This window comes from Falco naumanni, chromosome 4, assembly GCF_017639655.2.
Source record: "Falco naumanni isolate bFalNau1 chromosome 4, bFalNau1.pat, whole genome shotgun sequence".
In the NCBI taxonomy this organism is placed as follows: domain Eukaryota; kingdom Metazoa; phylum Chordata; class Aves; order Falconiformes; family Falconidae; genus Falco; species Falco naumanni.
In genome coordinates, this window is record NC_054057.1 from 78,019,472 (window position 1) to 78,047,175 (window position 27,704).

At 44.0% G+C, this 27,704-nt stretch overlaps 2 protein-coding genes and 2 long non-coding RNA genes across 10 annotated transcripts in view; 3 read left to right on the forward strand and 1 right to left on the reverse strand.

The window, feature by feature from the left end:
- Positions 1-505, forward strand: part of ABCC1 (ATP binding cassette subfamily C member 1) — a 62,898-nt gene extending 62,393 nt beyond the window's left edge. The window contains exon 32 of the mRNA XM_040592091.1: positions 422-505. The gene's annotated coding sequence lies outside the window, so the exon portion shown is untranslated. The remainder of the gene's footprint in view (positions 1-421) is intronic.
- On the reverse strand, positions 298-27,691 carry LOC121087271 (multidrug resistance-associated protein 6-like). Of its 4 annotated transcripts, XM_040592093.1 has the most exons (31): positions 27,386-27,691; positions 26,121-26,297; positions 25,646-25,771; positions 24,857-24,994; positions 23,666-23,791; positions 23,040-23,101; positions 22,114-22,245; positions 21,330-21,542; positions 20,273-20,450; positions 19,668-19,829; positions 18,005-18,097; positions 17,398-17,601; positions 16,637-16,783; positions 15,827-15,914; positions 15,461-15,530; positions 14,617-14,743; positions 13,958-14,134; positions 13,363-13,530; positions 11,683-11,866; positions 11,131-11,194; positions 10,493-10,613; positions 9,170-9,377; positions 7,786-8,096; positions 6,836-7,035; positions 6,021-6,147; positions 5,314-5,415; positions 3,977-4,123; positions 3,323-3,481; positions 2,917-3,083; positions 2,265-2,459; positions 298-1,730 (listed from the first exon to the last, which is right to left on the reverse strand). In XM_040592093.1, the coding sequence occupies exons 1-31, from the start codon at positions 27,437-27,439 to the stop codon at positions 1,622-1,624; spliced, it is 4,536 nt and encodes a 1,511-aa protein (XP_040448027.1). In that variant the 5' UTR covers positions 27,440-27,691; the 3' UTR covers positions 298-1,621. The 4 variants fall into 4 exon arrangements, with proteins under 4 accessions (XP_040448027.1, XP_040448028.1, XP_040448030.1 ...); XM_040592094.1 differs by lacking the exon at positions 2,265-2,459; XM_040592096.1 differs by lacking the exons at positions 2,265-2,459; positions 2,917-3,083.
- LOC121087276 lies at positions 1,737-14,061 on the forward strand. 3 transcript variants are annotated; one of them, XR_005827558.1, is made up of 7 exons: positions 1,737-2,257; positions 5,384-5,451; positions 9,242-9,331; positions 10,347-10,435; positions 13,152-13,272; positions 13,344-13,455; positions 13,990-14,061. It is a non-coding gene; the product is annotated as an uncharacterized LOC121087276 (long non-coding RNA). The 3 variants fall into 3 exon arrangements; XR_005827557.1 differs by lacking the exon at positions 13,990-14,061 and having other exon boundaries at positions 13,152-13,356; XR_005827559.1 differs by lacking the exons at positions 10,347-10,435; positions 13,990-14,061 and having other exon boundaries at positions 13,152-13,356.
- Positions 14,739-26,266, forward strand: LOC121087275. 2 transcript variants are annotated; one of them, XR_005827555.1, is made up of 7 exons: positions 14,739-15,448; positions 21,881-22,036; positions 22,154-22,275; positions 23,044-23,139; positions 23,668-23,752; positions 24,866-24,974; positions 26,178-26,266. It is a non-coding gene; the product is annotated as an uncharacterized LOC121087275 (long non-coding RNA). The 2 variants fall into 2 exon arrangements; XR_005827556.1 differs by lacking the exon at positions 21,881-22,036.
- Positions 27,692-27,704: the final 13 nt, after the last annotated feature.

Here is a 27,704-nt window from a genome sequence, read left to right on the forward strand (position 1 = left end):
GTTTGAATTTTTTTGTCTGCCTTTAAGGTTTGGAGAAAGTAGAGGGACAAATAAATTGCCTCTTTCCTGGTATTTGAGCACCAGTATGGCAGCAGGCATTGGACTTTGGCATCTTGGGCACTTGTGCAGCAGAAACTGTTCACTGCTCTTACCGTGGGCAAAGAAGCTCCTAACAGTTTCTTTCAACAGCTGTTGTGTTGTGCTGGTCTGGGCTGACTGTTGCCACTTTGAACATTACCATTCCTTCCCCCATTACTCCTTTTTATGAAGTTTACTTTAGCTTACTGAAGAGACCCATTTCAATACTTGATTCTATTTTTATTTCAGCTTTCTAGAAAATTAAGTGTTTTGACAGAAGGCACAGTAAACAGTATTTCACAGTGTGATTTGTTTGTCACGTTGTCTTGTGATTCCTGAGCAGAGACTTGGGGACAACTCTGACGGCTCCTCCTCTGTGCTGCGGGAAGCCCAGGAAGGCTTTGCTGTCAGCTGCCGTTCTGGTTTGTTAAAGTAACACCTGAAAGATGACCATGCTAGAGGCTCTGTGGCACGTGCAGAAGGTAAACTTGTGCTCAAGAATAAAACCCGGAATGAACCACCGGATCGACAGGTGAGTTCCTGCTGATTTCCTCAGCTGCCAGATTGCTACCCTGCAGGGATCAGAGGAGGATGCTTTCCACCGTGCAAAATCCTTCTGGCCAAATTCAGTTTGGAAATGTTGGTGTTTGGACATGCTCCTCTGTGACCAACTGGCATTTGGCAGGAGGGCTGCTCCAAGCCTTCAAGCAGAAGGAATGATGCTCTGCTGCCTGCTCCAGGCAAGTCACTCTCCTGCATCAGCAAGCTGGTGTCTAAGCTGGCTCTGTCCCTCTAGGCAGCCTGGCAGCCCCTGCACAGTGTGATCGCTAGGTGCTCCTCCAAGGAAGGAGATGGGAAGAGTGGCTCTGATCCGCAGCTGTGACAACAGGCAGCCCACAGGCAGCTGAATGCTCTTGTGCTTAGTGGCATCCTGCTTTCTTTTCCCTATCTCCCCAGTGTTTGTGCATTTGGGTGACTAGATCCAGCTGCTGCCTTGGAGTCCATATCTGTGTGAGAACAGTGCCCAGGTGAGCAGTCCTTAAGACACTGGCAAAAAGACTAAATTTGTTCAGCCTGGAACTTGGACAAGCTGTAAACAGTTAAGTTGTCTTGCTACCAGTTAAATTCTTGCTTGCTGTCCATAAAAACTTGTTGGCTTTTACAAATAATCTGTGTCATCTTTAAGTATGGCAGTATATTTTGGCTCAGTTTATAGTACAAGTCAGAAATGTGCTTGTCTTTTTTCTTTTGGCTTGTTTGCTTTTATGCCATAAAAGCAACAAGGCATTTAAGTTCCGACTGGCTCATTTTTAACAGAACAGTGAGGGTTTTGGTATCTGGAGATGTAATGAAAATGGAATTGCTCAGTTTCCTATGGGAATAACGTGTATCCCAAGTCATCCCTTTTAATCTGCTCACCTCGCTTAAAGCTCAAACAAGATTTGGTTGGGTGTCAGGCATTTAAGAGTGAAACCAAGCTAACTCAATTACGAGACCAATTATTCCTGATGGTGGTGGCATTATGGTATACTCCACGAGTGAGTCATGCGAGGCCTGATTCTTCCATCAGGCTGTAGAACAGTCCCTTCTGAGCTATTAGGTGTTCCAGAGTATCAAATTCAGCTATCCGGCCATCTTCCAAAACCAAAATCCTGTGAACATTAAAACAGAAGTATAAACTAGGGGATACACCAACAGCTGTAATAAAACTTCATTTTTTCTACTTTTTTTCTAAAATAAATTTCATTACTTGCTTGTTATTCAACCAAGCTTTCCAGCTGGGAACAACTGTGTGATAGAAATAGTTTTCTGATGAGTGACTGTTCAAGTACTGAGTTTGTGGGAGGAGAGTTTTTGGCAGCTGGGACTGGAGTAAGATTTGTGAACCTGTATTTTAGCTTCATGATTGTAAGATGACCCAGAGAGCTGCAGCTATGGTTTTGCTGTTGGTGGGGGAGAAAAGGGGGCGTGACAGAGCATGAAATGCATCAGGTGGAAATGTGATTAACCTGTTGGTGCGCAGTTGTTTTAAGATGGCTCCTGCAATCTCTAAAGCAAAGCTTGGAGGGTTAAACAAGAAGAGGACAGACGTGGAATTGCTGTTCACTAACATTGGGTGGTTTGTGTATTCCACACAGGTTGCTTGTGTCTTTCCTCCTCCTCAGGAAAGTGGCTGAAGGTATTACCTGTCACAGTCCATGATGGTGTTTATCCGGTGGGCTATCGTTAACACTGTGCTGTCTTTGAACTGAGTCCTCAGGGTGGACTGAATCTGAAGATCAGTTTCTAAGTCTATTGCTGCTGTGGCCTCATCTAGAATGAGGATTTTGGCTTTCCGAAGCACTGCTCTGGCCAGACAAACCAGCTGTTTCTGACCAGTGCTGCAAGTAGGAAGAGAGATGGTAAACTGAGAGCGGGCGTCACTTTGCCCTGGGTTCAGAATATGTGATTAATTTGAAAATAGTAATGAAAATATGATTGTTCCTTTCCCCTGAAAGGGTGATTGAGGCCGGTGACACTGCAGGTAACAGCATGAAACAACCTAAGGAAATGGAGTGTATTGCTACAGCACCCAGGAGATCTGCACTTGGAACAGGATTGCAGTGTTTTATGTACTGCACAAGCCGCCACAGTGGTTAAGTCTCAAATGTCTTCTATTTGGTGTCTTACGATTTAATTTCATGCTGCGAAACAGGACAATAATGCAGCGGTTTGCTGGCTGGGCACTATTTTTTTACATTTTTTTTTTTAAGTTAGACACCTTGTCCCACTGGCTCTAAGTTCTCCTAGCCGGCGGGTTGGCACTGCTCTGCCACTGTCATTCTGCAGGTCAGGTACCTTAGGTTTTCCCCTTGGTCAGCGCACTGGTATTCCAACTGGTCTGGCAAATCTGCAACAAAGCTCTTGAGCTGAGTCAGTTCCAAAGCTGTCCAGATGTCTGCGTCGGTGTATTGGTTTAACGGGTCGAGATTCATTCTTAGAGAGCCAGAAAACAAAACTGGATCCTGAGCAGAGAGACAGTACAAACAACTCCTGAAATTAATTATAAGCGAGCTCTCTGGTTTTCCCTGCTGGGTGCAAATTTGTGGCTAATGTTATATGGAATGGGAAAATAGTGTGGCACAGAGGTTATTTCCAACTCTGAAATTTCTGAATGTCCCTCCTCTCACAGAATCTTTATAAACCTTTCCTAGGCGTTAAGACGTACAACGCTGCTGAAGCATTTTGGAAGTTCATGTCATACCTGGGGAATGACGGTTATCTTGGTTCTAAGGTCATGGAGGCCTAGCTGAGCGATATCTAGTCCATCAATTAGGATGGCTCCTTCCGCAGCTTCCACTAATCGCAGCAATCCCACAGCAAGAGTAGATTTCCCAGCTCCTGTTCTTCCAGTTATGCCGATCTGTAAAGTGCAATGGAAAGCTTTTGGTTTTGATGTTGATAGTTTTCCACAGTTGGACACACATGTCACGTAGTTCTTAGCCTTTTGAAGAGAGACAGCTTTGTGTGGATCAAATCTTCAGGGCTGTTCAAGATTCACATAGTCTAGCAATACATTCTTAAAGGGAATAATTTATAATTTGTAAGTGTTCTGTATGAAAAGGAATCTTGAGGGCTTTGATGTGGCACTAGATTTAAAATTTAATTCCTTTGCTGTAACTGCTAACCTTCTGTGAAATGAAATTTCACTCAGAAGAATGTCTAGTGTATACAGCAGTGCTGGGACCGCTGCTTTGTGCTGGAAGAGGGGTGCAGTGTTGGTAGAAGCTTTACTGCAGCTTTCACACTTACAAGTTACAATACCTTGGTGTTGGGCAGGGACTGTATCTGCCCAGATGTGATCACTGCAAAGCACTGCTCACTTTGTAGCTCTTCTGAAACGAGTGGCTTTGCTTACCTTCTCTTGCCCGTTGATGGTTAGATTGATGTGCTTCAGTGCTAACTCCAGATTTGGCCTGTATCGCAAACTATAGTTTCTGAATTCAATTCTTCCTTCAGTGAGCCAAACTTGATCTTGAAGTTTGCCATTCTGAGTCCAGGGGGCCTAAATAGATGGAAACAAATGGCAATCATGGAATCATTTAGGTTGAAAAAGACCTTTGAGATCATCAAGTCCAACTGTTAACCCAGGACTGCCAAGGCCATCACTAAGCCATGTCCCTAAGCACTGCATCTACGCATTTATTTAATACCTTCAGGGATGGTGACTCAACCACCTCCCTCAGCAGCCTGTTCCAATGCTTGACTACCTTTTCAGGGAATAAATTTTTCCTAATATCCAGTCTAAACCACCTCTGGTGCAACTTGAGGATGTTTTCTCTTGTCCTGTCACTTGTTATCTGGGAGAAGAGACCGACCCCCACCTGCCTACAGCCCCTGTCAGGCACCTGCACAGAACAGTAGGGTCCCCCCTGATTCTCCTCTTCTCCAGGTTAAACACCCCCAGTTCCCTCAGCCACTCATACGACTGGTTTTCTAGACCCTTCACCAGCTCTGTTGCCCTTCTCCAGCAACGTATAAAGCTGATTTAAATTACTAAATCAAGTGGCCATACTGAAACAGGAAGCTTACGAAGACACCTGTGCCAAATTCCCCTGATCTATTTACTGTTTCCAAAGGAGAAAAAGGCATCTAACTTTCATATTGCAAATGCTGACTTTTTACTTTATGCAAAGATGCCAGTTGTCTTAACTGAAAATGGGGAAAAACATTTGTTTGCACATCAGAGTAATGACATTATAAGTGGTTCAAATAAAAAAAGATTTATATGCCCCTGTGAAGAGGACTGTGAAAGCCTCCTTTAGCAGTATCTCAGGGCAGCATATGGAGAAATAATTTTAATGATTACAGAACAAACATGATTGCATGGGAGACTTAGTGGCTAAAAGGCTATCTAGCAGCCATCAGTTATCAGAGAGTTGCATCTGAACTTGCACAATAAATACGTACTCCAAATACGGGCAGAAAATACAGCACATTCCATGGGTGTTACCAAGTGAAGCTATTTTAATGGCAATCTCATGCTTAACTGTCTTAAGGAAACGATGATCAGAGGTTATAAAACAAGTCTACTCAGCTGGATAAAAACCAAGTGCTGCAGTTCTTTAAAGGAAACATAACTGACCTTTTAGAAGGGGAAACCTAGGAGGTTTGTCGAGGTGGAACAGAAAAGTGACTGATTTAGTTTTGAGAGATGTTCACCTCTGCTAGTAAGGTCAATAGTTAGTTAGCTACCTCCTTAGGAGTCCTCCAGTACTCTCTCACTCTCTCCACAGAAACAATGTTGTTCTCTATTTCTGTCCAGGAGCGCACCATCCAGTTCAGAACACCAGTTATCTAGCGGGGAGAAACAGAAGCATTATGGCAGATAAAGTAAGTCTTGACCTCTGCTTGCGAGGTACCTGTTACTTTGTTTTACTGTGTCTTTATGAAGACCTCCTCATCAGCTAATTACTTCAGAAATTACCCCTTAAAACGCTAAAAGCTAACCATGGATCCTGGTGAAAGTTGGTAAAGCTGTGTTTAAAGAAGCTAGCCAGATCCCCCCCTAGCTGCTTCTCAGCAAGTTTACAGAGAATGAAATGCTGCTGACTGGGATGCTAAAAGATAGTGTAGCTTTAGGCTGCTGTGTAACTTGCATATAAGCAGATAAGACACACACTGAAGACCTTGCTTCAGTTGCTCAGAGCATGCCGTGACTGAAGTATGAGTTCAGGTGCAGGAGGGAAAAGATGGCTAGTGCATGTATTCATGAGGTTCATTCCCTAAGGGGCTGTGTGCTCCAGATGCTCTGGGTTTCAGCAATGACATCAGGGTTTAGTAGAAGGCATCTAGGAAGCCACAGAATAGATCATGATTTCTTAGAAATGAAAATGATAGCAGAAATGAAAATGCAGGTTGTTTCTGATATAAGGCAAGCATGGTATTCAACGCTGAGTTACCTGAAGAGCATATGAAATGGAGAAGCCAGCAGTTCCTGGACTGAGATGTGTTCTGCCCATTGCTACAAATAGTGCTGCAAACAATACAATGCCATTGCCTAGGAACTCCAGGTTTGTAGCAAGCCACCTGCAAGAGGAGGAGAGTACAGGGGTGTTGCTGGGTGCCCTCTTCCTTCCTCCCAACAGAATCTGCAATTACTTTGCAAAGCACTTGTGGAGCTGCTGGAGAACAGGATGCTCAGCGAAGCTCTTGTCATTCCCTGGTTGCTCTTATCCAGCCACCCTGGAGCTCATGCAAGGCTCCAGTCTGTCTGAACTGGCTGGCTTATAGTCTCTGTTAGGATTTTCTCCAAGGCCTGTTGGATGAGAGCAGGATGAGAGAGTTCTAGGATGAGTTGGTCTAGCACCTCTCACTCCTTCTACTCTTGCCTTGTTTCATGACTGGTGGCTGATGGCTCTGTTATCTGATGGGTCCTGCATATACCACAGGGCTCGTGCATCTGCCATGCGATGATGGGCCTCACCAGGCATCTACTGGAGCTTCCTGCGTTTTGGACATGAAGTGATAGACCTAGCGGGGTGTCAGCATGTGTGCGCCTAGCCATACAACAGGGTGGGAGCGCACTGCCTGTATGAGGGGCACGGTGCCAGAGGGGTGCAGTGTGAGGGGCAATGGAAGAGGCTACCCTACCTGCAAAACACTGTGCACTGTCTCATCTTCTGTGTGCCTCCACCCAAGTCCCAAGAGCAGCTGTCTCCAGTCCCCAAGGCTGCGAGAGGGAACTGCCATTGTTTTTTACACTGCAGATTTGTACCTGTCGGCAACTGCTCCAGGGAAGCATATTCGTTGATTCTGATCCACTAAAAAATTGTTCTTCGAAATAAACCTCTCCTGGTCCTTGTAAGCACGGATCACGCTGCTCCCTTGGAAAGTTTCGGCAATGTGGGAGTAGATGGGTGACCTGCTGGCAGCCTCTACGCGTCTCAGCTGGCAGGAGGTGCTGACGTAGAAGTGCTGGGACCAAGGGACATGGAAGTGATTAGAAGGCTTATGCCTCCATGGAGGCGCTCCGTGGAAAATTTGGGAAGGCCTCAACAAGTGCAATAGTACATGCTATTCTAGTGTTATAAAACCGAACGTGTGGGTAGGATATGTCCTGTAAAAGGTGAGGTGGTGCCTCTGCCTGTGTTCTCTCCTCTCTCCATTAACAATAACTCTGTGGTTAGTTAATGCAAAGAAGCCAGGGTAGCCTGAACTCGCAAAACCTCTAAACTGACATTTACTTTCTCCTGTAGACTAGCTCTTTGCTTGATGGAGCACAGAGGTGTACCTGCACCCTTACTTGCCCTTCCCTCTTGTTCAGTCTTGGCTGGCAAAGCATTTGAGCTGTCAGAGCCCACACGGAGCGCTGCATGGCATACACAGATATATTAAAAAGCAATGTAGGAATTCTGGAGGAAATGAAAAATGCTTTTGGTGTCAATATGATTCCATTTACACTAATGGAGACAAGGAACATAGCTCTAGGGAGGATTTGATCTGGACATCAGAAAAGCACAGGCTTCTCGGAAGTCTGTGGGATGCTTTGGAAGGTTGAAGTGATGTGGGAAGAGCCACTGACATTACTCTTGTTCAGATACAATTTGGGATGATTCAACTAGTTTCTGCATGTCTCTGCTCCTAAGAAATGGAAGGAGGCTTTCTGCAGAGCCATGGACATGTTGCTTCAGCCTCTCCTGTCTGTGTATCTCTATAAGCTCCTACCTGGAATGCAGCATAAAGAACAGTCAAGGGCACTATGGCCATTGCTGCCTTTGGTGTAGCCACTATAATCACAATGTAGATCTCCAGCAAGTTGAACAAGAATCCCAGCAAGGACTTCAGCTTGTCAGGGATGACAGAATCAATGGCATCCATTTCTTTGGAGAAGCGGTTCAGCAAGTTTCCAATGGGTGTTTGCTCAAAGAAGACCATTGGGGATCTAGCAACATTCCTCAGCAACTGCAGAAACAGCTTGTGTGATGCTAACACGCCACCTAGGAGGACTGCTGCTGTGGAGACAAATCTGCCAAGGGCTGTAATATAAAAAATAATTATTATGGTATAATAAATACTAAAAGAATAATCATTACTAGGTTTGAACAAAATCACCTTCTCCTTTTGCAAGATCATGGTTTTCATGAGTACTGTGAATGCTATACTAGTGAAAGGAGCTGACTTTCTCTTTGGCAGCAATTAAGCCGAGCCTCAGAGCTGCAGGGTCTGGAGGGTAGTTATGGGGTGGGGGAGGGGGCCTGAGCAAGCTTGATGGGGGCTGTGGATTCAGCAACTTAAACACACAGGGCAAATAATTCATTCTTCACAAAATGAGCTTGACTGGAATTACTTTGAATCACTTAGTCTTAGGTTTTGTGCCTACAGCCTCACTGTTGGCACAGACAGGTACCCAGCCCTTCCCACTCTTTTCAACTTGTTCAAAGCTTTCTCAATGGTTTTTTATTTGGGCTGAGATTTTTCTAGATTTTATCTCTGTCCTAAAACAAGATTATTTATTTTTTTTGAGTGGCCAAAAGAATAGTGGCCATTTTTGAAGAGAAAGATTTAAGGAAATACAGAATTCTGCACGTTCCTCTTTTAGTTTCTCTATACACTTATATGACCTAAATCAGGATTTAATTCAGCATGGAGAAGCACCACCGCTTGCACTTTGATATGATTAATTTATATTGGAGGAATGGAAAGAGATGAGAGGAAGAAAGATATGCAGAAGATGTTGGATACAAGAGGACAGGATGGAAAAATAAGGATCTTGTAGTTCTTCCGTTGCTGAATGTTTTCTAGGGACTCAGGTTTCCAGCAGGGAAATACAGAGGAAGACACTATTCATCATGGTCTGCTGAAAGGCACGGGAGAAAGCTTCTGGCATACCATGAAGTAGAATTTCAGGCAGTAACACTGGAAATATTGTTCAGATCCCTTAGAAATCCTCTCTGTGCGTCAGAACCTGTAGCTTTAGGTCCCATGCCAAAGCTTTCGGGCTGCTGCTAAAAGCCCATGGGTATGCACTTGTTTATATTCTTAGAAAACATCTTGGGTATGGGAAAGGGAGATGGTAATACAGAGGATTAGGTGAGCAAGTTAAACAAACCTTGAACAACTCCTAGTGCACCGAAGACTCCAACTCTCAGCTCTGAGTGTTGTTGTGTCCCGTTGTAAACAGGGTCATCTGTCCACACGCTGAGCCAGTACCCACGAGAAAATGACACAGCTTGCTGACACGTGGACAACAGAATGATGTACGCACACAGCGGTAAGCCTGTTGCCTTCAGGTAGGCTGCATAAATTGAAGTATTAACCTAGAGTGAAACAATGGGGAAAAAACAGGAGGAGAGGCTGGGAGGACCAAGCTTGTTTGCAAGGAAAGCAGCTCCAAACCTACAAATGATTTATTATGGCATATCTACTAGGTTATGTGTCACGGGCCATAGCAACCATGTTAAAACTTTTTGGTTTCCTCATGGATGAAAAATGAAGCCATACTTAAATAAATCCATGGTGTTAATGAGTGATTATTATCAACTGATGAGTGTTACTGCAATAGGCTCGTGTTACTACTGGAATGCACGTAAGTTTTCCTTATGCCAGGCAGTAGTTTTCATTTGTTCTTGGTGTGAGTGAGAACTGTTGTGTATCGCACTGACAGTTTGTGTGAGTAACTGCTGATCAGCAGAGGTGAGATCCCAGTCTGGGTAATGGGTGCTTCCCTAGGGCAGCAGCTGCCTCCTTCGGGATGTCTGACTTGTTACCCTCACTTCTCAGTACCAGCATGTAGCCTCAGCTGTTTGTTTCCTCCCCACATTTTACTGCTGCTACACTGTGCCCTGAATACAGACCTCATCCATGCCGGACTCCTACTAGCTGGAACCCCACGTCTGCTTCTTCCCTTTCACAGGACCCTCCTTGCCTCAGCCTTTTGCAGTGTTTCCCTTGGGCAAGATGAGAATAGCGATAAGCTGCTTTGCCCCTTCCCACCAGCCTCAAGAGTCTGTGGACAGACTCAAGGTTACAAGTCCCTTGTAATCTATACTCTTTCCGCTACCACCACCTCACCCTGATTGCCTCTGGATGCTTTCCCCCTTCAGATCAACCCTCGAATCGGGATCTCTCTCCTCAAGCAGTCATAAATTATTCTCCAGCCATGCCCCTTCCGCAGTGTGCGTGCATTATTCCTGTTCTGAAGCCAGTGCTTGGATCAAGGGCATCCAGGGAGAACAGTTTGCATAGAAGGTGCTATGTAAGATAATGCTGAAGTTACTCTGTCTCAGTTATAGGGTAAACTTGTACGGCTCGGCTGGCCTCCCTGGAGCCACAGGGTTTAACTGGGGCAGTGAGCTGACCTGCCTGCCATGACCGGGTCAGTAATAAACCCCTGGTGTGTGTCTTTGCCTCTGTGGGAAGGTGCTGTGCTTACCCTGCCATGCTGAGTTCTCTCTCCCTCGGTTAATCGTCCCTTGCTGGCTGCAGCAGTGGTACAGTCTTGATTTACAGTAATGGTGTCCCTTCCCATAGCAGAAGACTTGACTGAATTGTCGCTTCATAAAGAAAACAAAAATTCTTTCAATTTTTTTTAGCCAAGGCAATGAGTATTTTAACGCTGGATCTCCTTACTCATTCACTCCTATATTCGTCCCTATTTTGAGGGCTGCATTTTTGGGGTCCTCCAGCGTGACCCTGACCACTGTCCGTATTTGTCATGGGGACTGGGCTCTGTCAGACTAACAGAAGCTTTAAGTGTTCACTACCTGTGGCTGGACTGAAAGGAGTCAGACCTTAGAGCCCCACTGGGAAGTGAACAGCAAGCAAGTGTATCAGTGTGCCTTGTACGTGAGCTCTAGAACAAATGCTGGCTCCTTGTGAAATACAGAGAAAATGTTAGTAGGCGTCCACATTCAAGAGCAGTTTCTCACCTATTCTTGAGTTTTGCATGTTTGCTCTTACTAATTCATAAATAAATCCCCAACCTGCATCGTACTCAGTAAGAGCCTCCGTGGAGGTTTGTAGGGGCTTTTGGAGCACATTCTTCAGCGTCTGAGACAGCCTTAAGCTTACCTAAAGAGCTGCTCCTGTGGTGGACCATTTCTAGAGATGATGGTGCCTTTGGTGTCTCCCATAGCTGCGAAATAAACACATTTTTTTCTAAATGCTTTAGAATCCCATTTTGTCCTGTATAGCCTTTGAGAGACCAGTAATGAGGAGGAAAGCTTCGTTACAAAGAATTCTTAATAAGGGTAGAAATATTAAGGTGAGGCTTAAAGAATAGCACATATAGTGGGTAATTCTGTTTGCTGCGTGATTGTTGTCTACTAAAATAGAACTGTTTATTCAAGAATCAGTTTTGAGGTGATGAGTCAGCTAACTTGACAGACACATTTCTCCCCATAGAAAGCAACAGCTTACTGTGATTGGATCTTGGCTTTAAATGTCCATAATGATGCAAATGTAAGACTGCCTTTTCCAGTTTTATTCTCTTTTCCTTCTTCCCAAATGTGAACAGCAGCAGACAGACAGACAGACACACACAGTTCTTTAACATTAAACATAATATTAAGGAAACAATTGACTGATAGACTAGGGAGAATTATTCCGATTCATTTGGGTTACCTGGAAGACCAGCGCCTGCCTTCTCTTCTGCAGCAACGTGTGAATGAAGAAATTCTGCAAAGGCCTCATTTTTCTGTAGAAGCTTTTCATAGGAACCAGTTTCTGAGATCATTCCATCCACCAGAAAAACAATGTTGTCCACTTGAGGCAAAATGTTAATTGTGTGAGTCACCAGTACACGAGTCTGCTCGAATAAAGAGGGAACAGTTACAGTTGTTCTGGTGTCTCCCTGCTCACTTGAGCCATTGCAGTCAGCTGTCTTCAGAAGAAAGACACATAGTCAGTGTGATCTATGAGTTTTACTAACTTGGAGATATTTTTTTTTTTTATTTTTTCCTACCACTTCTGACCGTGTCTGATGAAGTTGACCTTTGCAGCACAGCTTTGTGCCCCTTTTGAAAGCGCAGAACTTGGGAGCGAAGGAGTGATCAGATTGCTTTGTGTCACGCATAGCATAAAGGAGTGAGGATGGGAACTGAAGCTTGAAGTCCCAGGCTACCATCCCGTGTGTAGGACCTTTTGCTTTGCTCACTGACCAGTTTCTTGTTGATTCCCCTCAGACTGAAGCTCTTAAGTAGAATGATGTTAATTGGAGAGTGTGTCACATTTATTGTCACTGATACCATTATTTCAGAATCAGATTTGTGCCTGAAAAGTTCATCAACCTGAGTGGAGTTACAGTACAGCTCCTTTCCATTTAAATTTCTGAGTATATTTGCTCAGATAATTGCGTGTAGGAAAGGATATAAGAAAAGTAAATTTTCCCTAGATAGCAAATCGGCATGTTCTATATTTCTAACGTACAGTCAAGCCCTCTGAGTACTGCTTAAATCTGATATCTTCTTTCTTTCCTAGTTTTTCTATTTCCGTACAATAATTACATTCTGATACTTGCAGCCAATCCACATGAAGAGAAAGGTATTTGTAGTCAAACATATCTGTTTTAATTGGACTTCCTAATGAAAGAAATTACCTATTTTCCTTTTCCAATTTGTAATTGAATCAAGTATTTGTAGGCAATTTGTACCATGAAACAAATAGGGCTGCCCTGGCATCCCTTTGCATGTAATCAGATTTATTATCCAGACTGCTTTCAGCAGGGAAATGCCAAGGAATAACAAAATGCAACCAATGCAAAAAAACATGGAAGAAAAGTGTTTAAGATGGATTTTAAGACTGAAATTTAAGTGATGAACATTTGGGTGATGAGAACTGTAAAGGTGCCACTGAACTATTCAAAAGTGATGGGATTAGACATTGTGGTAAGATACGACAAGCTGGAAGAGATCAGACACCGCTTCCAGACTACGCCAGAAGTAAATCTCAAAAAGAGAGAAGGATAATGCCCACGGAACACCAAAAAACTATGAACTTGCTGTAGAAGTAAGACTGGAACGAGGCATATGGTTTGCATAAGGATAAAGACAGTCTTTCAGGAGAACCTAACTTTTCAGTTTTCTTTCTCCTAGGTGAGATTCACTGCAGAACTTCCATGTGCTGTGTGGAATGCAGAGGTTACCTATTCCACTGCCGCTAACAGTAGTACCTGCTGCCACTAGTGGAAAAAAGAATTTGGGAGCCTTTGATAAAGTGAGTAACCTACCTTACTGGAAATGTTTCAGGGGCCCTGATAATTAGATACATTTTGCAATCTTTTACAGATCAGGATTTATAACGCACCTTGTCCTTCAGTAAGCCGTTGGGTCCAAGAACATGTTCAAAAATGTGCTGTCCAACATGTGCATCAACAGCTGAGAGGGGGTCATCGAGCAGGTAAATTGAAGCCTTCTGGTACACGGCACGAGCAAGGTTCACTCTTTGCTTCTGCCCTCCCGATATATTTATTCCCTGTGGAAATGTATTGACGCTGTTTATTCCAAAACTACAGCACATTTAGCAACTGTTGACTCCATTTTACACTGAGTTTTTTTATGACTTCCTTATTTTTAAATCAGTACATCTCCCTCCGTTCCTCCAAATAGGGCTCTTGAGATGCTGAGGCAGATTCTGTTGAGCAACTCTGCTTTCCGGTGAAAGGGGACCCAAGAATAACTTGGATTTGTTGATTTTTGTCTTAAGCGTCTCCCATAATTCTGGTTAGGTTAACTATCAGGAAGTGGGCTTCAGACCCCATTAAATCATGGCCTGACTTCTCGGAAATTACTGAGCACCTGCCTCCTGCAACTTTTGTCCTTTTGCAGGTGTTTTAAGCAAGCCACCCAAAGTTGTAGCTACTCATGGAAAAGCTGGCCAAAATATAAACCTAAGCCAGTACCTTCTCTCCTATTTCACTTTTCTGCCCTGCAGGGAAGCTCTCCAAATCAGGTTGCAGTGCACAAGCATCTATCACTCTGTTGAACCATGTTTCATCCATCTCTTTCCCAAAGAGGATATTATCTTCCACTGAAGCATTCTGTATCCAAGCTTGCTGGGGGACATAAGCTGCAGTGTCCTATAAAAATGGAAGTAGAAGAATGTTAACAGTCTTTTCCATATGTTCAACTTGATGTTCTGGGAACCTGTCTTTTGAATAAAAACTCTCCTGATTAGATTTATAGAAACCTGGAATGATCGTCACCATTGACAGGTCTCAGAGGTCTTCACAAAATAGGAGTCTGCGTTCTTATGATCTTACAGAGGAGGAAACAGGTGCAAGTACGTGACACAGCTTACCAGGATGCCACTTCAGATCACTGTCAGAGTGGGAACTGGAACTGGATCTTTGGAGTCCTGTTCCAGTTCCCATTCTGAAGGGCCAGGCTCATCTGAAAGAGGTCTTAAGGTCTTCAGATAATTAAACGTGGGCTGCTACATACAGCCTTTGTTAAAATTCAGCAATAAATGGGTTTTCATCAAGTACCTGATACCTTGGTAAATGCCTTACTGTTCCTGAAGACAGCCTGATTAGAAGCAAATGCTCAGGGGAAAATTTACCCTTATGGTCATGCAGCCGTCGGTCTTCTCCAGCTCACCGAGTAATGCTGACAGCAAGGAGGACTTTCCAGCACCCACCTGGCCAACTACAGCAAGCAAGGAGCCTTGGGGCACAGTAAGATCTATGCTATAGAGAAATAATTAGTCTCTTATCACCTTCTAGATATGCTTTCTGAAAAGACAATGACAAAAATTCTTGCTATTTTTTTGTAGCAATAAATATATACCAATTAACCCCCCTAATTTCTTACTTGAGCCCTCAGTTGCACAGGGTTACGCTTCCCATCTTGCTAACTTTTTGCAGCAGAACAGGAGTCATCCTTTCAAAGACACCTCCAACCAGAAAGTCTTCATCTACATCCCCATCTGAGTTTTAAAACCAGATCCAAGACCCAGATCCCCACTCTGGAGATAAGCTAGCCCAAAACATTGGATATAAACCATTCCTGAACATCAGCACTTTTCAACACTGTTTCTTCTCTAAAACTGCAATGTCTTTTGAAATTAAGCATGTAGTGATGTCCAGTATAATATCTTGTGTACCATCAATTCTGCTTTATTGACTGAAACTACTGTAATTTCATATCTGGACAAGGAGATTGTGTAAAGAAAGCAGGCTCCGTATATTAAGGCAACATCCAGGTACAGGCACCTTCCCATCTGTGTGCTCGCAAGCATAAAAGCAAGATTACATTTTGTCTGACTATATTTTTTAGAATTCCACGCTAAATGTGAAGCAAACTCAGAAGCCTCTACATACTCAACACTGGTTTCACTTAGGCCCTGAGGAATTCAGAATCTACCCTGACCTACAGAATTGAGATGACTAAGGGTAAGTCTGTACCTTCTAAGACAGGGAGAAGTTTCTTTGCTCCAGCAAAAAGTCCCATTTCTTATGGTGATACTTGCCTGCACTAAAATATGAGCAGAAATAGAACACTTGTAAATGCAAAGGTAGGTTCAGAAACGTCCTTGTTTATGTGACTTTGTTTCAGTATGTATTATATTACAGAAGATGAACCTTAAGTATGAAAAGAAGGGGTTAATTACTAGATTACATTTCATTGTTAGGAATAAATAGGCCTGAGAGATAAAGTGACAGGAAGGGACAAACATTTTTCTCTTGACTATGGTAGGCACCCTAAGAATGGAAGCTGAACAATGGAAGCTACTCCTCTTACAAGACAAGAATGCTAACACAAAAGCTCACCACAGTCAGAAGTGTTTCTGCTTGAGCTCTCAGGATTCAGTTCTTTCAGATTCAGAAAAGCTGCTAAGCGGTTTAAAGAAACTTTGGCCTGAAATGAAGCAGCACACAAAAGAATAAGATTTAGAATTGAAAGGGAGCCAAAACTAAAAGTGAAGACTCAGAAGACTCACTTAGAACGTTGACTAGGTGCTACAGTGCAGTTGCTGTAGGCTTAGATGAACGAATGCAGCTCTTCCTTATGTTAACTGCTTTTATTTCCACTTAGCTTAGAAAAACCCTGTATTCTTTCCTGTGTTTTCTCTTCTGTTCACACAGTGAAACCGGTGCTTTTGTCTCTAATTCATCCTGCCATCTTTCTAGGGATTGCTTCTGTACATGAAGAGCTGTGACAGTCCTCTTGGGGTGCCAGAGAAAAATGAATTTCCTGATTTCTTACTTGACAGTGACATGCTTTGCTCTCTGGCCTGGGCCAGCAGGGTTTCCACTGATCTCCTGTGGAGATTTTTCTCTGTTCTGATTTCTGTGATGAAAAACAATTGGAAGCACCTCTGAGATCTGATGGTGCTTGTGATTGGCTCCAAAAGACTTAAGAGTTGTTCTTGGTGACTATAGTGTCAATATATGGAGCCGTTCTGAAAAACAATACTACAAAGTACCTGTAGCTGCAAGTCCTTGCTCTTCACTGTTTCACAATAGCAACTAAATAGCTGATATTCAAAGTCCTAAGAAATTCCTATCTTTACCTGTTAATGGTGATATGTGAAAAATCCACTTATGGCCAAAGAAAAAGGAATGTAGCCTGCAATTAACCTGGACAGCAGCATTTATGGAGAAGGGCAGGAAGGAGTGCGCAGTGTTGAGAATGTTGATCAGTGTTAAAGACACAAAGGCCTTCTGAGCATCCAGGACATGGGTGTTATCCACGAGGGTGTAGACAGCAAACATGACAAATGCAATCTGAAAGGGAGCAAAGGAAAAGCAAACCATTTGCTTCAGACAGGGAAGAGAATGGTTCAGGGGTGACAGGCCCCTGGCTAAAGACTCTGGAACTCAATTAAATCCGTACAGGCTATTGCCCATGCACATGGCACCCATCCTGCAAATATCATAGACAAAGGTCTTGCATGTTGGTGACAAAACCAAGTCTGATTGTTAGATTTTTGTTCTGCTTTAAGGAAGTTTTGATGCTGCAACCACAGCAAGGTAAAAGCACAGCCATTTCCCATTGAAAACACACATGGTTGAGCTGCACCAGCAAGTACAGTAGTGGCTTGTGCAGCTACTGACTGTCATGAATGCTGGTGAGCTTGGAGCTCCAGGTGGTTCTTGCAAAGCAGGCTTAGTCTGCCTGGAGCACATTGTCAGACCAGGTGACTTGTCTGTGGAACCGTTAGGACAGCGTAAGTGTCTGTATGGCTGATTCCACTGGGGCTTAGCAACTCCTGTGAGACCACTAACTCCTCTGGACAGATACTATCTTTAGCTGTCTCACAGGAAAAATCTGTCCAGACAGGAGTACGAAGAGAAATGGAAGTAACAGCATGTCTTATGTGGGAAGGTGAGCCACTCACCAGGAAAGTTGATGAATGGAAAGAAGCTAGAGATGCTGAGAAGAGAATCTGAGACTTTTTTAGGGCCTGAAGTTCTTGCTTCCGGATACCAATCACTTTCTCCATGAAGGTTTTCTCCCAGCCATGCAGTTTAATTACTTTAATGTTGCTGAGAACAGCATTGATGAGTTTGGCGCGCTCGTCTTTATGTGTCATCTGGGTCTCCTGCAATAAATGTTTGAGTTTTATAATTTAATAGGTTGAATGTTTAACAGTGCAGTTATTCTGAAAAAAACACCTTATTCCTGCCTATGAATCCTGAATAAATTTCCCTGCAGGTGAGCAGTGTATATTGTTTTGCTTATGAATCTTCCAGGCTGGGAAGTATGTTGCTTTATATCTTCAGAGCTTTATTTTTACTGGCAATCCATAGAAACATACAGAAAAGGTGGGCAAACAAGGTAAAAGAGTGATCACGCAAGAGCTTACTCTAAACTTCAAGAAGCTCTCTAGGCTTTGAATCCTCCTAGGTTCCTTCAGACAGCCATGGTAAGCATGAATAACAAATACTAAGCCATCACATAATTGAAGTCAGTAAAGCACTTCATTTTTATGAAGCAAAACATACCTGAAACTGACTCCTCTTCTTGGTGATCACAAAATTCAGAGGTAAAAGAAAAAGGAATACAGCAATTGAAGCCAAGGCAGATGGCCCAAGAAGCTGCCAGGAGAGAAAAGGAAAGAGAATGAATTTCTGGTGATTACAAAAAAAGACTCTTTTCCATTCCCCTTGCTCACCTTTCCTCTTCCTTGAACCTACCTACGCCTGACTATGGCTTTAACCTTGCCCTTGCCTTTCCTGCGCACTGTGCTCCCTAAGCTCTGTGGGTTGGATTGCTGCCTCCCCGGGCAGGGTAACTCCTCTCATCCTGCTCTGCTGAATTTATTTGCTTCCCTTTTAGGAACTGGATTAGTGCTGAAAGCTCTCCAGGAGCACGCTGGAAATGCGAGTAATTTCTGTTGCGTCTCGGACGTGTTAAGGTGGCCATCTCGTGGCTGGCACCAGTTAGTGACTCGAAACGAAACCAGGTTTTATTTAAAAAACTAACCCAAACCCTCAACCAGCTATTCTTGCAGCATAAAAAACCCAGCTTGTCTGAATTTACATCAACTATTGAGATGAAAGGGTAGCATTATGCTGTGCCATGTGCTTTTGGGACAGCTCCTGGATACCAGGGTCCCTAATGACTTCTGTATCAAAGCAGAGAGCTTGTTTAGTTACATGTTAACTCTCATGGTTTAGTTACTTCTCTCTACAGACAGCTTACGCTTGCTAGACGTGGATGCTGGTATACATACAGAGATAAAAATACACAAATGGTTTACGAACACGAACAGACAAAGTGTTAATTATGCTCCAACTACATGCAACCACATTCAACTTGGCAACATCACTATAAAAGGGGTGATGATTTTTCAAGTCTACACTATGGCTCCCCGTTTTCCAGGGTCATACTATCTTGCCAGACACGAGGCACAGTCCATTCAGGTTAGCAAAAGAAGGCCTCTGGAAAGCTCACGGGAATCAGCTGTCTCTATAGTGCACATACTTCCATTTGGTGTGCTGCCAAAAACAGAGACTAAGAAATATGGATTTATCCTGCTGAGAAAATACCATAGGTTGAATTTGGTGTAAAGAAAAAAGGATCTTTTATATTATCATCCTTTATTTCTAATTCAGGTTTTCTGCTGTCCTTGCTAAACTCCTTGATACCTATGAAATTCAAAGTATCTTAGCCTTTTTTGAGTATCACGTAACTTTGCTTCAAACTGTTTCACTGATGCTGTGGTAATCAGGCTTCAGGATGAAGTACGTTAAGTTGCTGTTTCAGACCATTCCCCTCTGTTCTGTAACTATGCTAAGGAGCCAGAAATGGACTCTCAGCCTGCACTGGTCCACAATGTTTTGGTCAAAAAAAGGAGGTGATAGAGGAAAATCTGAGGCAGAAGTTTATCAGACAGCTCAGAATAACCACACTCACAATCTTTTCCCTAAAAGAGGCTGAATGCCACATACACAGGTGAGAAGATGAAGGATCAGGTAAGGATTTGATACTAATAAAAATATTTTCCAGAAAGAAAAGTGAATCCACCATGCTACAGAGCTAAGAAAAATATGGCAATTTCAGGCTGTTCAAACTGGCAAAGCTCTATGCAGAATTCTGAAAATCCCTTTTTCCTTTAACACCTAGAATAGAAAGGGATTGATAAGTACTGTCATTGTATTTTACCTGCCACAAGAAGACAAAGCAGATGATAATCCGAATAGGAGCGAGCCAGGTCCCATTAAAGTAGATAATCAGATCCATTAGCTTTTGGACATCAACAGATACCAGATTAACAATTTCACCTACTGTTGCCGTTTTCCTTGATGCATTGGACATAACTAGGATCTAGGCAGGGTAGAGAAGACAGAAAAGGTGTCATCAAACAACAGCTTTGGTCCAAAAATCAAACAACTTCCTTTTCTTTATAAAGAAAGAAAGAAAAAAAGGGAGAAAAATGTCAGATCCTAGGTACTGAAAACATGCTGTTGCCTGGAATATGTGACTTCACTTTAAGATGAAGAATTTACTCCTTTCCCCAGCCATGATCTACAGCATAAGAAAGTTATTTTTTCCTCTTTCCTTCTCTTGGCTTTTCCTTCAGAGGTAAGATCTCAAAAAAAATAGTAAAATATCTCCCACATACTGTTCAGAGACGAATATAGCAGAGTTACATTGTAAAAGTAGTTTTGCATTATATCTCCCCTGATACTGTTAAGAACAATGTACCAGAGATGTTGTAACTGCTAATGTAGAAAAGAATGAAGCTGAAAAGGAAGCTACAGACTCACCTTCCTGTACACAAGCCCTGTTACTGCAGTTTTCAGTCTCAGCCCCAGAACAAGACACATGTACATGTATCGTTGTTCAAACAGAGTCTGGAGACAGGCCGAAAGGAACATAGCGAAGGCATAGAAATAACCATGCCAGCTCGGTGCTTCTTGATCTTCGATGAACTCCAGGAAAAGGCTGCAGGACAGGAGCAAAATGTTGATGAATGCATGTAGAACTGATGAAATATCAGACACACAAAAATGCAGAAATGGCAGACATTTTTCTGTATTCTGTCTGGCTGATGTTTATCAGTAAAGTAAAAGAAAAGTTAGAAAAATTGCTGAGTATTCTGTCTTACAATGTCCTGATTTTTGACATTTAGCCAGTCTTGGTTTTGAAGCCATCTCTGATCGCAGCATTCTCAGGGGAGACCTCATTTCCAGTGTTAAGGATGGCTCCTGAATTTCATGAAAATGTCAGAAACGCAAATTGGGAGCCATAATCTAAGGAAGTCATTAACATTTGCAGAACTTCTCTTGATCTTAATGATTATGAAGTGATTTTTGCTCTTGAAAATATACCATAATGCAGGTTTGTGTTGTACCAACACAGTCCACAAAACATTATGTCAACTGACTAAAGCTATTTAAGATGTGTAGGATGCACAGCTGTGCTCTTTATACTTAGTTGGGGAACACGAAGCCTTAAGACTACAGCAAGTGGGTGACAGCCTGTGCAAATGATGTGATATGTAGAACCATCAAATTACTCACTCCTGTTCTAGTAAAGTTGTCAAAAGGCTTAGCACAGCCTGTCCTTTCCGCTGCTGGAATACAGCAGTGGGGAAAGTGTGCACAGCTTTAGACAGTGGTTTGTGTTTTTTCTTTCCTGCTGAATTGACTGTGGGCTTAGCAGAAACGGTAATCCAGCTCTTTTCATCAGCATTAGGAGATTTCAAAAGGTAAGTGTTTGTGAGTCCACCTCTGTGGGTGCTGGTGAACACATCTCTGTGTGCGCTCATGCAGGCAGCAATCTTGTATGTATGATAGAAATATATTACAAATATGCACATACCTCAGTAACTTTGGGATGGAGAACAGAAAGACGTCACAGATAACTAAGCAGACAGTGCTGAGAAGGAAATAGGTTCCAAACATGCTCCAAAATGCTTTCAGTAAGGGCCCACTTTGACTGTGCTCTGATTGCAGTAGAACCTCTGTCTCTTCAGCTTCTGCTGTGTCAGTTTTACTCTTCTGACCCTTTTTAAATGTAGCAGACTCCATTTTTCTAAAGAAAGAAACAGTAAGAAAGCTTGCCACAATTGTAGAAAGCATAGGAATCTTATGCATTCAAAAAAATCATTAAATATCTCACACTGGGTCTCATGCCATGTCCAGTATAATGCTCATCAAAAAATGATTCCTCTCACAAAAATCTTACAGTTCTGTACTTCCAGGAATGAAAGGAAGTTCTCCAGCAGATTTCAACGCTTAAAATCAGATTTTGCACAAAGGAATTTACTCACTGAGTGTTCACCCACTGAAGAGTCAAGACTCCCAAACCTTCACAGCAGAGTGGTACTTGGACTGTTTTATGTATGCTATCCTTTTCTTCTTGTTTAATAGACAAGTAATTCAGTGAGACTGAATCTTTCAGCTATTCTTCTGACTAGATAGGAAGCACGTAGCAAAGCTTACATTCAGAGCCTGAATATGCACTGTGGCAGTCTGCGGGGCATGGAGGGGGGATTGAAGCCTGCCCTGAGATGGCGCACCAGCACTGTGAGCATATTTGCTTATATCATTTAGAGGCATGAAAGCAACCGCCCAGCTGGCACACTGTGCTATCAGGTACTCACTGCTGGGTTCTGCTGTGGCACTTCTTCCACTCTCTTTCAGCCCAGGCAACAATTTCTTCAGACGAGTCCTCTTTCCTCACTGACCACAAGTCATCCACCCCCAAGGTCTGCTGACAGCCTTTCCAGACCAGCCTGGGGAAGGAACACACAGACGGCTGTAAGGTGAGCACAGAAGGATTTGCGGTGCATGTAACATTTTCAAAACAGACAGGCTGTAAGTTAGTGCCCCACAGCGAGCACATAGGGACTTCCATAAAACACTGCTTGGGACTGTCCTTTCCCAGAATAAATATGGATGTTCAGAAACAGCAGTTTTGCTTCAAATCCCTATGCTACCTTCTGTCAACATCATGAGGATTTGCAAGTAAGCCCTTATTTCTAGAACATACTAAGAGTTGGGTCTTGGGCAGTGGGCGACAAAGCTCAGTTTAACTTACCCTGTGGCTCAGTGAAACACAGATGAGGCCTTATCATAGCAGACGTTAGGCCCAAAGTGTGTAATCATTTTACTTCTGAATGCTAATGAGCAGGCTGGGCCAGTGTCCTCAGGCACTATTTTCTCCTTGCCCAGCATCTGTTACAGGAAGGTCTGGCAGGCAGGCAGGGCTGTGGCTGGTGTACAGTCACCTTTTGAGATTGCTGAAGTCTGTTTCAAGATTGGGAGGGCACTGGAAGAGTAGTTGGAAGGGGGAAGAGAATTACCTGGAATCACAGATTTGTGTTTTGAACTACTTTGAGAAGTAAGTGAAATTTTCATAATTTGATCTTGTGAGAATACCTCAAGTCCCCAGAGAGAGAATTTAAATTCTCACTGCATAAGCTAACTGAGGTATTTCATACTGGCTGTCATCTCCACCCTGTCTTATGCTGGGGTTTTTTTTCTGATGTTCTAGCAAAACCATGTCTTTTTTTGTGTGTTTTCTTACCCAGAGAACCACCAGTATGTGATTTTGGAAAGAAAAGAGCTGCTGGATTCTGGACACTGATTCTGATGGGAGAAAAAACATGGATGATATTTTTACATAGGTAAGGGCATGTGTCAGATAAACATAATCCCCTTCTGCACTTCCCCAAGAAAAGCAATCAAAAAGTTATGCCCATCCCATTCATTGACCCTGACAGTGTTGTGGAGGATCAGTGGGATAGGGAGACTTTGGAGAATTAGACTTTAAATAATGTATTTGATGGAGGAACAAGGAGTATCGTTCTTCATACCCAAAGACATTTGTTTTCTGAAGCACAGACCTCTGCCATACCCACACCTCAAACAGAGTACTTCTGCACAGCAGAGCATGGGGAAGCAACAGGAGCCCTATCTACTGGTTTCAATGAAAATACACCAATGTGGATAGAAAAAGCTTTTAGTTTTTCAAAACAGAGACAGAATATTGTTATCCCAAATTCTGCCGGTTACCTTTTCAAACTCTCAGCCTTTATACAGAACAATGCATCTTTCATCTCCCAGCTACTAATGTTCCTGTGCATCCCCATAAATTAAAATTCCTGTTTGAACAATGAAGCAATGCATTATGAAAAGCTACGCTGTACTTACAGGATTGTTGACACCTTTAGAGAAGAAGGGAGGGTGATCAACGAAGCAGAATAACACAAGTTCTCCTAGCACCAGACTAGCATAAAGGTAAGTTGTAACATGGTGGAAATGGTCTTCCTGGAAGCCCTAAGAAACAGAATACTGTTGAGAATGAGGTAAGAACCTTCACTTGAAATCAGTGGAGAAAGAGAGCTGCTCATGTTCTACCAGCCATAAGCTCTGAGTTTTGGTCTGAAGCACAAGGTGCGTTTATTTAGACTGTAGTTATGTAGAACTACTTAAATAGGTAACTCCCCAAACTGGAATATCAGAAAATAATAAATAATGGACACCTTTATTATTTAAAGTGATGGCTTTATCACGAGCCTTCACAGCAGTCTAGTTGAGTCAGATGTCCACATTGCATCGTTATTCGGGGAACTCTGGGTGCTGAGGAATAGAAGCTCCTTGCTCACCTAGCAGGATGGGTTGCTGATGTAATAAAGCACCTGACAGGTTTTATTATAAATGGTGTATCTAAGTGACTCTGTGAAGGGCACTCTAATTAATTTTGTGAATGAGAAAAAGAAAAACCAAGGAAAAACTCTTAAGTATTATTGGAACTGTATTTTGATAGTAAGAGGTGGCAGAGTGTTATTTCTACAAAAGACCTGGTGCCTGAGCATCATTCAACACAGCAGGAACAAGCAAGTTCCCAGATGTCTTTTGTTTAGTGGCTGTGAATTTTTCCCCTATTACTTGAACACACAGGTAACATAAACTTTTGTTTATTCCTTATTGTGAAGGAAAGGTACAACTGTTCACCTGAGCAAAATGGTCACTGACAGCAAGTCTCAGATGGGTAAACCCATCCAGCACTCCTCTACAAATAAACATTCACCACAAATACCCAAAAATAAAAATGTGTATCAACATATGTGTGCTGATACAAAATCTGGCATAAGGCCAGTTCATTTTGGTTTTATTCACTTATGAAGTCTGCCAAGCTCTCAGAAAACAGTGTAGACACATTCTGTCTAGACTGAAAGGAATAACATGGGTGGAGATGACCATGCGTCATCAGTCATTTTTCTCAGCATGTATCTTAAGAGAGGAATCTGGTTCTCCACCTCACAATCTATGAGGCAAAAAAAGCCCTGTTGTTTAGAGACTTCATACCTCTGCACATTAAAGATATGTGGTTTCACTTACTCTTTCCAGGGCATGTTGGACTTTGGAACTAAACATCACAACTGCAGCCATGAATGAGAGCAGCCAGTAAATCAACATGACGCCTGAAGACTGGATGCCCATCATTCTTTCCACTTGGGTAAGGAACATGGCAAGGATCTGCAAGGAGGTACAAATTTGTCCAAATAAATGGCTGGTAGCAGAATGCCAAACACTTATTACCAAATTAATGGATACAATAGAGAAAAATCAGTTAGTTTCTTGCTCAAACATTTCAAGATGTTCAGAGCTGCAGTATTGTTCCTAAAAGGCTAAAACTGAAAAGCATGATGTGCAATTTTGCACTCAAGAATGTCTCTGCAGAAAAGGCAAGTAATAAAACTGCAAGTGGGACAACAGGCTGGGAGGATCTAGGCTATAAAGACACAATGACAGGAGGGGAGCACAGGCATTTAGGCTGAACGGAAATCCCATTTCATTCTAATTTATGCTAAATCACATACTGCAGTTACGAGAAACTAAATCTTGTCTTGTTGTTGTGAGACCTCTTTCTAAATGCTACTGCTGCCTCGGCTCTTGCAAGGTATCCTCTGCCCACAGGGCTCTGTATCATAGCGACAGACCCAGTGGTCTGCCCCAACTCCAACCCCTGCTGCATCACACAGCAGAAAATCACAAAGCGCATCTCTGGCCTTCTACTCCCCATCAGCTATCTCTGTGCCCAAAGATCCTGAGAAACATGGGAAATACAAGGTCTTCCTCAGGAGGGCTGAGCTGGGCCACACACAAACAAAACAAAGGAAGAATTACCATTGTGATTCCCACCACGGCAGGGCTGATGAAGAATGCTGGAGCCTGTGGGATTCCTTGGCTTATCTCCCACAGTACGAAGAAGACATTAGAAAAACACAGTATTACTAAGATGAATCCAAGGACCTAGGGCAGAGACAGCAAACATGTATTGGAATGGACTGAAATGATGGTGGGACAACCTACCGAACCGAATGCTCCCAGCAGCCTGGGCAGTAGGACTGGAGAGCTGGAAGGGCAGATTTGGGATGGAGCACATTACGGGAAGTAGTGGGGGAACCAAATGGAAACACAGGGGAGACATTATGACAGTTCTTCCTATAACTTGATTTATACTGACCTGACTTTACCTGAGTTGGCAAATGTCAAAGCAAACACAGAGACAGATCATCAGAACAGTTAACGATTTAGAAAAATTAAGTTCTGCATCGAAGTTGTGATAATGTTAGGGTCAAACCCCATCCTCTGCCCTTACCATTTTGGTTTTGAAGATGTGAGACATCCTGATATAACCTTTGTTTTTGTATCGCAGATACAAGTAGTAGAAAGGAAAACAGATCCAAAGATAGGCACAAGGGATCCAAGCAATGACTGTACTCTCAAAGCACCGGGTAAATCTTGGGGTGTTTGTATACCATGTCTGATTCCAGTCCTGTTACAGAATCAACACAGAAGTGAAACAGTAAAGCTAATGTATGCAGAATTTCACCAGCTAATGCAAGTTGCTAGTGCTACAGCTGAGATCTACTATAATGTTTGAGGAATTTGATTTAGTGTTTCAAATGTAAAAAATATTTGGCAACAGACGGGCTGCTAGAGAACAGTAAGGTGTTGGGGAGGGAGGGAGGGAGGACTCAGCAGTAGCGTTTTGGAGGGAATGGAAGTAGAAAGGTTGGGGAGGAGAGGTTGGAAAAGTGAAAGATGCCGAAGGACATCACGTATCACAACTGGAGAGAAAAAAACCCACCAAAAGGCAAGAGGAGAGTCAGATTATTGAATGGGCAATGAGAAAAAGTAATTTGGGAATGAAGATTATCAGCATGTAGGACCCATCAGAACAGTCGGTAGGGAATGGTGGGTGAAATGAAGATTAGGAGGAAAGAAGTGCCCTAGCGCATAGACTGCATCTGAAGCGCGTTTCCTCAGCTGAATTTGTAATAGTTTTGTAATTTTTTGACCGAGTAAGTCAAGACTGAGGAAGATCTCATCTGCTAACACAGTAATACTAGAAATACAGCGAGCTGGAGATGAACAGGCCGGGGTGTTTCCCCCGCAGCTGGCATTCAGGCGCGGCGCGGTGCAGAGCGCGGCTCGGGGAGAGAGCCCGGTGCCGGGGCACTCGGTACTGCAGGAGTTTCCCAGGCCCGAGGACGGGGACCCAGGAGCGTGCGCTGCTCAGCACCAGGCCCTCCGAGGGTACCGGGTGCGTTATGAAGGCGGCGGTGGGACCCATCTCGGTGCCCGCGCAACCCTGACCAGACCTGCCGTAGCTGGAAGCGGGCTGGGGCTGTCCCCGGGTGACAGCTCGTCCCGGGGGCAGGGTCCGCAGCCAGCCCCTCGGGGGGTGCCCCCGTCCCGACCGCAGGGCGCCAGCCGCCCCGCTGAGGCACGGCTGCGGGGCGGGGGGGCCGGGGCGGCTCGGCTCCCCCGCTGGCACGGCGGGCCCCGGGCAAGGCCTCTAGAGGGGCGGCCCGGCCGCGGCCCGGTGCGGCGGCGCTCGCTCGGTCTCTCCTCACTCACCCAGAGCCCGGCGGAGCCCTCCGCGGAGCCGCACAGCGCGCTGCCCGCCGCCATGCCGCCCGCACTGGAGGCAGCCGAGGCGTCGCGGCCGGGCTCGGTCCCCCCCCCGCGGCCCCGCACCCGCCGCTCGGTGCCCCCGGGCGGGCCCCTTCCTCACTGGGCCGCGGCCGAGCGCCCCCGTTCCCACGGGGCGTGAGGGGAGCGCCCCGGGGCCGCCTCTCGGCTTGGGCAGGCCGGTAGCGGGGGGGCGGCGGGCACGGCCTGGGGGCTGCCCCCGGGGAGGGTGCGCGGCACCGGGCAGAGCTGGGACGGGACAGCC

Coding starts and splice junctions, on each gene's coding strand:
- LOC121087271 (XM_040592093.1), bottom strand. CDS start 27,439: ATGGCGGCGGGCAGCGCGCTGTGCGGCTCCGCGGAGGGCTCCGCCGGG. Junction 22,246..23,039: donor ACATACTGGTGGTTCTCTGG/GTAAGAAAACAC, acceptor TTCCTTCCCCAG/GCTGGTCTGGAAAGGCTGTC. Junction 11,195..11,682: donor GGCAGGCGCTGGTCTTCCAG/GTAACCCAAATG, acceptor TTTATTTCGCAG/CTATGGGAGACACCAAAGGC.